The sequence below is a fragment of the Garra rufa genome, chromosome 13 (genome assembly GCF_049309525.1).
Source record: "Garra rufa chromosome 13, GarRuf1.0, whole genome shotgun sequence".
Taxonomy (NCBI): Eukaryota; Metazoa; Chordata; class Actinopteri; order Cypriniformes; family Cyprinidae; genus Garra; species Garra rufa.
The window spans coordinates 14322607-14334045 of NC_133373.1; the positions used below are offsets into that span (position 1 = coordinate 14322607).

At 35.2% G+C, this 11439-nt stretch overlaps 1 protein-coding gene across 1 annotated transcript in view; it reads right to left on the reverse strand.

The window, feature by feature from the left end:
• Positions 1 to 827: 827 nt before the first annotated feature.
• LOC141283465 (lysophospholipid acyltransferase LPCAT4-like) overlaps positions 828 to 11439 on the reverse strand; it is a 23476-nt gene continuing 12864 nt past the window's right edge. The window contains exons 9-13 of the mRNA XM_073816750.1: positions 9231 to 9356; positions 8994 to 9147; positions 6585 to 6677; positions 1525 to 1660; positions 828 to 1436 (exon numbers count right to left, since the gene is read on the reverse strand). Coding sequence (XP_073672851.1) covers positions 1288 to 1436; positions 1525 to 1660; positions 6585 to 6677; positions 8994 to 9147; positions 9231 to 9356 — 658 coding nt within the window. The 3' untranslated portion in view covers positions 828 to 1287. The remainder of the gene's footprint in view (positions 1437 to 1524; positions 1661 to 6584; positions 6678 to 8993; positions 9148 to 9230; positions 9357 to 11439) is intronic.

The window sequence follows — 11439 nt, forward strand, 5'->3', positions numbered from 1 at the left end:
ACACAAGAGACGACACAGAAGACGGAAGCACTGAAAACGTGAACAAAACTCAAGAAAAGGCAGATGAAATGAGCATCTGAGGCACAATAAACTACATAAACCACAAAAAACATCACGTCTTTATTTAAGAATTTTAATATATTAAAGTATAAAATATGACACTTTGACAGAAATCCTTCTCAGTACAAACGTCTTTTGTAGGTTTGACCAATATACAAAGCTTAAAATAACACTTTTAAATACAGATCCTTTGGACTTCATGATCAAATCTGCTGTTCATCATGATTTCAGCCACTCTGATGATACAAATCTTCAATCTGAGAATAATATATTAGAGGCATTTCAGGATAACGTCAAAAGACAACATGCATTTCTAACAAAAACCGAAGCTCTTCTAGTGAATCCCACCGGACAAAGCTACAAAACAGATCCAAATACTTTAATTCAAGAAACTATTCATCCTGATCTTCAAGATTTTGGACTAAAAGCTGATGGAAACCAAAAAGACGAGACTTTGTTTGTTCCTAAACTTGATTCTGTTGTCCAATCCAACTACTCAAATCTTCAAAACTACGATTCCCATCAAGCAACATTCACTGAAACCATGAAACATGATCCAGAATCAGCAAAACCTCTGATAGACGGTGAAATGGAGCGTGATGGAGATGAAAACATGGAAGATGGACAAGAAACTGAGAAATATGTTGCTAACATGGATTCAGACATTCTCAATGATTCCCAGAGAACAAGAAGTAATAATCAAAAAAACATTGACAAAACTGAAGAAACTGAATAAAATAAAAACACAAGAGACGACACAGAAGACGGAAGCACCGAAAACGTGAACAAAACTCAAGAAAAGTCAGATGAAATGAGCATCTGAGGCATAATAAACTACATAAACCACAAAAAACATCACGTCTTTATTTAAGAATTTTAATATATTAAAGTATAAAATATGACACTTTGACAGAAATCCTTCTCGGTACAAACATCTTTACCAATATACAAAGCTTAAAATGACAAAAATATACATTTTAAATACACATACAGATCCTTCGGGCTTCATGATAAAATATTTATATATAGCTATCTGTTCCAAGGCACATTTACTATGATTATAGTGGTATTTGTCACAGTATCATTTCCAGCGCAGCGACTCACATGATTAAGAATACAAATACATTAACACACCTCAACACACTCTCAGTCCAACAAACGTTTAATCAGACGCTTGGCTCTTTATAAAGAAGTAGCTACTGACCAAACAACTGAAGCAGGTGCTCTCTAACCGTTATAAATCCCGTTGTTGTTGCCGTTGGTCTTTCCATTGGGGATCCCGTTGTGATTTCCGTCTGGGAGCTCACTGGAGCGGAGATATTCGGTGAAGACCTTCCGATAAACCGGATGCGTCATCAGTAGGTCTTGCAGAGAAGCTTTAGGAGATGAATATATAATCGATTAGCATGCAATGCTCAAATATTGGCATTTCTATCATAGCAGAGCAAACGCAGTGAGTTTTACCTTTGTTTGGTTGCCCTCTGGTGGTCAGCGCTGTGTACATCTCTGCAATCCCATACTGAGGGATGCCCACCAGCGCCCCCATCAGGCCAGACAGATCCTCTGCGTTTAACAACCCGTCCTGATCAGAGTCGTACCACTGCCAACAGACATGAAAATATTAATTAATTAAATTAATTAAGATTTAAAGTCAGGACTTCTGCCACAACCAGAATTTTTCTGATTATTTGCGACGAACATAATGATTATTTAGGCTGCAGTTACACAATTGTTTTTATGGAACCCCAAAACTACTTTTACTAGTGAACACAGAACATTCCTCTAACGTTTCCATTTGGTTATTTTTTGGGAACCAAATGAGAATGTTCCCAGAACGTTCCCTGCAGGTTATTTTTAGGTTTCTTTTTTATAACCTACAGAAAACGTTCCCAAAACGTTCCCTGCAGGTTATTATTTGGTTTAATTTTATATCCTACAGAGAACATTCCCTGCAGGTTATTTTTAGATTACATTTTTTTAACCTGATATTGTGAGTGCACACAAATAAAAGTAGACCTTTTGCAGTTCTGAATGGTGTATTATCCATCTTTATGAGCAAAAATGATGGCGTATTTTAGGTTTCCACTGTTATTAAGAAAAAAATGCAAGTGATCGCGTTGGTGCTTCCATGTCCCAGAACGTTCCCTGTAGGTTCTCTTTTTAATAACCTATAAAGAATGTTCCCAGAACGTTCCCTGCAGGTTATTTTTAGATGATATTTTTTAACCTACAGAGAACGTCCCTAGAATGTTCCCAGTAGGTTCTCTTTTTAATAACATATAAAGAACGTTGCCTGCGGGTTATTTTTAGGTTTCTTTTTTATAAAAACGTTCCCAAAACGTTCCCTGCAGGTTATTATTTGGTTTAATTTTATATCCTACAGAGAACATTCCCTGCAGGTTATTTTTAGATTACATTTTTTTAACCTACAGAGAACGTCCCTAGAATATTTCCTGTAGGTTCTCTTTTTAATAACATATAAAGAACGTTCCCAGAACGTTCCCTGCAGGTCATTTAGAAGTTTTATGTTTATAACCTAGAGAGAACGTTTACTGCAGGTTATTTTTAGATAAAAATTTTTTAACCTGATATTGTGAGTGCACACAAAAAAAAGTAGACCTTTAGCAGTTCTGAATGGTGTATTATCCATCTTTATGAGCAAAAATGATGGCGTATTTTAGGTTTCCACTGTTATTAAGAAAAAAATGCAAGTGATCGCGTTGGTGCTTCCATATCCCAGAACGTTCCCTGTAGGTTCTCTTTTTAATAACCCATAAAGAACGCTCCCAGAACATTCCCTGTAAGTTATTTTTAGGTTTAATTTTTATAACCCACAGAAAACTTTCCCAGAACGTTCCCTGCAGGTTATTTTTTGGTAGTCATCATAACCATGTAAACTAATTAAAACTTTGCAGATGATTCTGATTATTCTAATGCCTAAATGTATATATTTTTTAATCATAAACTATCATCTGTCATAAACTATATTTGCAGAATCTCATGTCCGAAATAAGCTTGTAATAAAGTGTAGTGGTCAAATCGCATTATAATGATAACATAATTGTAATTTTATGGCTAAAATATTTTGCATTACATTTTTATTTTTAAACAGTTTTATTATTAAACAATAAAGAACAATACTAGTGTAGAAATCATACTATTGTGGAAAATATGTGATTGCGAATCAATTAACCCATTAACTGATCAACTTAATCAAATACCACATTGTGATTATTTTGCCATTTGGGTATGTGATGTGACGTGGCAATAGTCATAATAGTAACATAACATTTAGCCTACCTCAGAAAAGCCAACAAGCCTATAGCTTTGACAATGTTGATTTATTTTTCTCATTAATCAGCCAGATAACTGAGTTGAAGCCTACATTTTTATTGCTGTTTTTGAGGTTAAATGTGAAGACAGGTGGAGTAGGCGAAATTTTCACATTAACTTTACGCAATATAACATGATTTTATTACAGTAATTCTTTCATTTTCATAAATCAAAGTGCTAATTTAAAGCACTGTAAATATACATTCATCATGTCTGTTTCAGATCATTTTTTGTGAAGCGCTCCTCCTCAAGACAGAGACAGCAGAAAGTGTATGTTTGTTTTCTTTAGCTATTTTACAAAAGCACAACGTTTTGTTGATATTGTGAGTGCACACAGATAAAAGGATGCATTATCCATCTTTATGAGCAAAAATGATGGCGTATTTTAGGTTTCCACTGTTATTAAGGAAAAATACAAATGATCGCGCTGGTGCTTCCATGTCCTGCAAAGCGCGCTTTAGCTTTCACTCTCCGCACAAACGATCGGATATTTATCTAGGTTAAATGTTTCAGTTATTATTGTGAAATGCATCGAGTGTTTTATGTCTACTGTGGCGGGAGGGGCAAACGACAGACACAGTGGGTGTGGCGTCAGGCCTCGGAGAGGCTTTTATTAAACAGAAAATAAGGGAAAGTGAGTCCATAAAGTAAAACAGTGTCCAAAATAAAAGGGGAGTCTGGTGTCCTCGGGTGCTGGGGCAGCGTGACGGAACGGTAGTGTTCAGAGGGGAAGGGTCCAGGAGAGGGGCGGAGTCCGGCGGCCGCGGGCGCTTTCCATACTAGCGCCGGGGTGCTAGGGCGGCGGCATCTCCGGCAGGCTCATCCCTCTCGAGCTGTCCGGCGCTGGGGCGGCGGCTTCTGGCGGCCTCAACCGGACCGCGGGTCCGGCGGCTCTCCAAACTCTTGTGGCGCGGGATTCCCTCTTCACCCCCTCCTGGACCCGCGAGGACACCAGCGTGCATGCACGGGGGAAAGAGACCGGTCTCCCGAGGAGAGGCGCGCTCGGGATTTAAACAGCGGCGGTGATGAGGCTTCATTTACATCAGGTGTCCCCATCACACGCCGCCAGCCCGAGCCGATTACACGCCCCTCCTCTCCCCTACACACCCACTCCCGTCGGGAGCCTGGAGAAGGGCGGCGAATACGGGACGGGGTGGTGATGAAAATTAGGGGGGCGGGCAGACGCCTCGCCACATTCCCCCCCCCAAGCGACATCCCCGTCCTAAGGTCGCCGCCCACGCAGGAGTGCTACCTTCCTCATCCAGGCTCCAGCGGTCGGAGTGGGCGGGGATTCCTCTCCAAGGCAACGCTCCCTCTCGCCGCGTACCGGAACAGGGACAGAAAAACCGGTATTAGTCGACAGCCTCAACCAACCGCAGGATAAGTGACTAACTGAAACATCACTTACCCTTCTTGCGGCTGGGAGGCCGTCTCCGTCGTTCCTCCGTCCCTGTCCGGGTTTTCACGAACTTTTGCGAGCGAGAGGGGATGACGTCATCAGGTGTTGCCCACTGCGCTGTCTAAGCCCCGCCTTGCCCGCATTCTCCACCACTGTGGCGGGAGGGGCAAACGACAGACACAGTGGGTGTGGCGTCAGGCCTCGGAGAGGCTTTTATTAAACAGAAAATAAGGGAAAGTGAGTCCATAAAGTAAAACAGTGTCCAAAATAAAAGGGGAGTCTGGTGTCCTCGGGTGCTGGGGCAGCGTGACGGAACGGTAGTGTTCAGAGGGGAAGGGTCCAGGAGAGGGGCGGAGTCCGGCGGCCGCGGGCGCTTTCCATACTAGCGCCGGGGTGCTAGGGCGGCGGCATCTCCGGCAGGCTCATCCCTCTCGAGCTGTCCGGCGCTGGGGCGGCGGCTTCTGGCGGCCTCAACCGGACCGCGGGTCCGGCGGCTCTCCAAACTCTTGTGGCGCGGGATTCCCTCTTCACCCCCTCCTGGACCCGCGAGGACACCAGCGTGCATGCACGGGGGAAAGAGACCGGTCTCCCGAGGAGAGGCGCGCTCGGGATTTAAACAGCGGCGGTGATGAGGCTTCATTTACATCAGGTGTCCCCATCACACGCCGCCAGCCCGAGCCGATTACACGCCCCTCCTCTCCCCTACACACCCACTCCCGTCGGGAGCCTGGAGAAGGGCGGCGAATACGGGACGGGGTGGTGATGAAAATTAGGGGGGCGGGCAGACGCCTCGCCACACTACAGATTTTATTTTAGGCAAGTCGTGTGGATTTGAGAAGGATAAATTGATCAAACATGCTCAACTCATCGCCGCTGACTGCTGGGTTGTTACTTTAAAAACTAAAGCTTTAATTTAACAAACATAAAATGTTCCAAACATATTTCTAAATTAACAATTAATACTCTAATTCTTTCATTTTTATAAATTAAAATAGTGATTTCAAGCATTCTATAGATATATTCATCATGTCTGTGAGGTAAATATTCAGTGAGTTTCGGATCATTTTTGTGAAGTGCTCCTCCTCAAGACAGAGACGGCAGAAAGCACATGTTTGTTTTCTTTAGCTATTTTACAAAAGCACAACGTTTTGTTGATATTGTGAGTGCACACAGATAAAAAAAAAAAAAAAAAAAAAAAAAGACCTTTTGCAGTTCCGAATGTATTATCCACCTTTATGAGCAAAAATGATGGCGTATTTTAGGTTTCCACTGTTATTAAGAAAAAATGCAAGAGATCGCGCTTTAGCTTTCACTCTCCGCACAAACGATCGGATATGCGTCTAACAGCGCACATTTATCTAGGTTAAATGTTTCAATGAATGTGAAATGCATTGAGTGTTTTATGTCTACAGATTTTATTTTAGACGAGGCTAAACTGATCAAACATGCTCAACTCATCGCCACTGGCTGCTTGGTCGTTGCTTTAAAAAAACAAAAGCTTGAATTTAACAAACATAAAATGTTCCAAACATATTGCTAAATCAACTTGATAAAGAAACAAAACAAAATCTAGTCACTTTGCCATTAGCTTTCACATGTAAATGAACAGAGTGCCACAGTTCATCACAGACTGATAATTACTTAGAAAGATTTTTACTCAGGCCCTGTCTGTAAATATTTCCCAGGACTCTTTTATGACATACTGTAAAAACAGTCAGACTAAGTCATGAACATCCACACCTCAGACAGAACAGATGACAATAACACGCCACACCTGTGGAAACTCACTCACCAGGAACGCAGTGTGTATCAGAGACTCCAGACTCCTGAACCCAGAAACAGCAGAAACACTCAGACAGATCAGCCTCAGATCCACCGTATCATCCTGACAAAACACACACTCATTTATAACATAGCACTACTACTAAAAATATTATCATATTAAATATTTACCAGAATTTATTCACAAGAAAATTGTAAATACACAAGACAGTATTTCTAAAAAAAAGGAAATAAATAATAAATAATTCTTTATAAAATCGAATTCATCTTTATACATTGATTAGACATGCTTTTGATTATTAAAATGTAATAAAACTATTCAAATGGAATGCAGAAAATTAATAGAAACAGATTCACAGAATTTGATCAAAATAAAGCTAAATTTGATAAATAATTTAAAAAAAAAGTATTTTATAGCGCATAATGTTTGGAACAACTGAATTTGAGAAAAATAATAAAACGTATTTTATAGGGTCTTAAGATTAAATTCTTGTTAAACTTCTGGAATATTGCTGATAAATTGTGCATATTTTTTAATGTAACCATTAAAACAGAGTCTAGAAAAATTTAAAACGGAAAAAACAACGGAATCCAGAAAAATGTAAAGGAATTTGGAAAAAATAAAACTAAATTTAAGAAAAATAATAAAACATATTTTATTTTTTAACTTTTAGTATATTGCTGATAAATTGTGTACGTTTCATGATTTAGTAAATCAGACATGCTTTTTAATTCATATTTTTTAATGTAAAATAGAGTCTAGAAAAATTCAAAACGGAAAAAAAACAGAATCGAGAAAAATTTAAATTTGAGAATACATTAAATTTCATAGGGCCATTTTATTTCATATGTGTCTCTGTTTTATTGTATTTGTCCTTTAGTTTGTTACTTGCATCTATGTTCTTATTTTTCATATCAAAGATAAAATAACAAAAAGTCATTTCATTCCTGTGTGACTCACTTTCTGTTGTTTTTCTTCCATTAATTGCCTTTTATGAGTCTTATAACCCAACGCACCAATTTTAAATGCATCATTAGATGATTTTACTGAATAATGACTAAAACAAAAAGAAGAAGAACCAAACAATTGAATGGTAGCCACTGACCTCCATAGTATTTTTCCATACAATACAAGTCAATGGCTACCATCAACTATTCGGTTACGAACATTCTTCAAAATATCTTCTTCTGTGCTCAACAGAAGACAGAAACTCATGTCGGTGAACTATCCTTTTAAAGCCATTATGAATTTAAATACAGCGCTTTTATGGAAAAAATTCAATCCAGAAAAATGAAAATCAAACTATATTTGAGAAAAATAATAAAACATATTTTATAGAGCCTTAGATTAAATTTTTGTTAAAGTTTTAGGACATTGCTGTAAATCGTGTATTTTTCATGATTTCAATTAATCAAACATGCTTTTTAATTCATTTTTTTTAATGTAACCATTAAAATAGAGTCTAGAAAAAGTAAAAACTGAAAAAACGGAATCCAAAAATTAAAATTAATTTGGAAAAAATAAAACTCAATTTCAGAAAAATGTAAAACATATTTTATTGGGCCTTAAAATTAGTTTTTGTTAAACTTCTAGGATATTGCTGATAAATTGTGTATTTTTCATGATTTCAATTAACATTTTTAACGTAACCATAAAAAAAAAAAAAAAGAGTCTAGAAAAATTAAAAACGTAATCCAGAAAAATGAAAATGAATTTGGAAAAAATAAAACTGAATTTGAGAAAAATAATAAAATATTTAATAGGGCCTAAAAATTTAATTTGTCAAACTATTAGTATATTGCAGTTAAACTGTGTACGTTTCATGATTTCAATTAATTAGACATGCTTTTTAATTAATATTTTTTAATTATTTTTTTTATTTTTTGAAAAATTAGACCTATTTATTTCATTTGTGTCTTTGTGCGTTTGTGCAATTTGCTTTCATTCATGTGTGACTCACTTCCTGTTGTTTTTCTTCCATTAATTGCCTTTTATGAGTCTTATTTTAATTGCATCATTAGATGATTTTACTGAATAATGACTAAAACAAAAAGAAGAAGAACCAAACAGTTGAATGGTAGCCACTGACCTCCATAGTATTTCTTCCATACAATACAAGTCAATGGCTACCATCAACTATTCGGTTACGAACATTCTTCAAAATATCTTCTTCTGTGCTCAACAGAAGACAGAAACTCATGTAGGTGAACTATCCTTTTAAAGCCATTGTGAATTTAAATACAGCGCTTTTACGATACTGTTATGATTTTATGGTGCTCAGGTTTTGTCATTTGCACCTGCAGATCTAAGTTTGCTCTCCACAGCTGACAAAAGGTCAAACAGGCTTGCAGTGATGGTTCACCAGGGTTAATAAATGATGACAGATGAACGCTTGAACTAAATCTCACAATGTTTTACCTTCGAGTAAAGCGAGCAGATCTTCACCGCTGTGGTTTTGTCCTTCAGCCCCAGAAGAGCGGTCAGGTGATCGGCTGTTACCATGGTGCTCTGACCTGAGTGACAGCTGTCAATCATGTTGTTCATCACAGTCTCCACATGAGAGTTAGAGAGACTGCAGATGAGGAGAAGGAAAGAGTGAGACAAACAGGTAGAGAGATACTAAACACACACTAATACACACTCATACACACTCACCCGTGTTCACGGAGCAGTCTGAGTGTTTCCTGTGCCGGAGACTCCAGGGGAAGCGAGAGGTTTCCGAGCTTTTTAACAGGAAATCGACCCTCCATCACATAATCGGTGGCAGGAACATGCAGAGCTCTATCAGACAACATACAAGAGTTCATTTCATTTCAATGTTGCTCTCAGGAATAGTTCATGTTAAATACAACTTGCATTAATAAAAGTGTGCTATTTCAGCTGTGAAATGGTCTAAATTCTATTTTTTTTTTTCTAGGTAGATAAACTTCTGTTGTATTTAACCTGAAATTAAACGGGTTCAATCAAGTGTTGTTACTAGTAGAATAAAGTAGAGCTGCAAAACAATTAAAATTAAATTAAATTAAAATGTTATGTTTACGTGCTATATGGGTGTGTAAGGTGTAAATGTATTATTTAAATTTTTTTATAAAAAATAAATAAAAATAAATAAATACACACACACACACACACACACAAAAAATAAATAACAATAAAATAAATAAATAAATAAATACACACACACACACACACACATATATTTAAAATAAATAAATAAATATATACACGTTTATTTATTTATTTTTATTTATTAAAAATATATATATATTTTAAATAAATAAAAATAAAAACAAAAATAAAATAAATAACACACACACACACACACACACACACACACACACACATACATATATATATATATATTTTTAAATAAACAAAAAAATACACACACACACACACATATATATTTACAAAAATAAATAAATACATATATACACACACACACACACACACATATATATATATATATACACACTCTCTAAAAATAATAGCTCTAAAATAAATTCTTAACAGTTGACTCTAAAATTAGTCATTAAAAAAAAAATTAAAGCACATAAATTGCTAAACTAAAATTGGAAAAATAATTAAAGCTCTTTCTAAACATAAATAAATACTGTAATAGTTTAAAAAAAAAAATAATTTGATTTTTTGTGTTTTATTTTTTTATTTTATTTCAGTTGATGTTTATTTAATTAAAACTAACAGAAATTATATTAAATGTTAAACGATTAGTCATGATCAATTGATTAAAAAAAGTTTATATTTGCGTATTACACTGTGTATATTTATTATGTATATATAAACACAAACACATATACATGTATATATTAAGGAAAACTGTGTTTGAGATATGTATATAAATTACATACAAGTGTTTACATACAAATACATAATATTTTTTTAATATATACATTTGTGTGTATTTATATCTACATAATAAATATACAAAGTACACACACAAAGTACGCAAACATAACTTAATAATAATAATTAATAATGACTAACCGTTTTCCAGCTCTAATATAAACTAAAATTCTTAATAGTTGAAAAAAAAAAAACACTTAAAATAGTAATAATAGTCTAAACATAGCTGAAAATTACTAAAACTAAAAATTAAAGATTAAAAAAAGACAAAAGCACATAAAATTGCTATATATATATATTTTTTTTTTAATTTTACAAATTTTTAGATATTCTGTATATTTTGTAAATATGACGTTTTTTTATTTTAGCTAAAATTTATCTAAAAAAAACTTAACCTTTATGTGTCTATATACATTTTATTTCAGTTGATGTTTATTTAATTAAAACTAACAGAAATGACATTAAATGTTAAATGGTATTAACTGGTTTTAGTTTTAGTTAACATCAGGCTCTGGTTTAAACTGCATTTAAAGATACAGATGACTAACAAATCAAGATAAATGTTATATATATATATATATATATATATATTCTGCCGTTCAAAGGTTTGGGATCAGTAAGACTTGTAATGTTTTTTAAAGTCTCTTCTGCTCATCAAGACTGCATTTATTTGTTTAAAAATACAGAAAAAAAACAGTAATACTGCAAAATATTACTACAAAATAAAATAACGGTTTCTATTTTAATATAATTTAAAATATAATTTATTCCTGTGATACAAAGCTGAATTTTCAGCACCATTACTCCAGTCTTCAGTCTCACATGATCTTCAGAAATCATTCTCATATGCTGATTTATTATTAGAATTATCATAATTATAAACAGTTGTGCTACCAAATATTTTTTCGAAACCTAGTATAATTTTTTCAGGATTCTTATTGAATGAAAAGTTAAAAAGAAAAGCATTAATTCAAAATATAAATCATTTTTTAACAATATA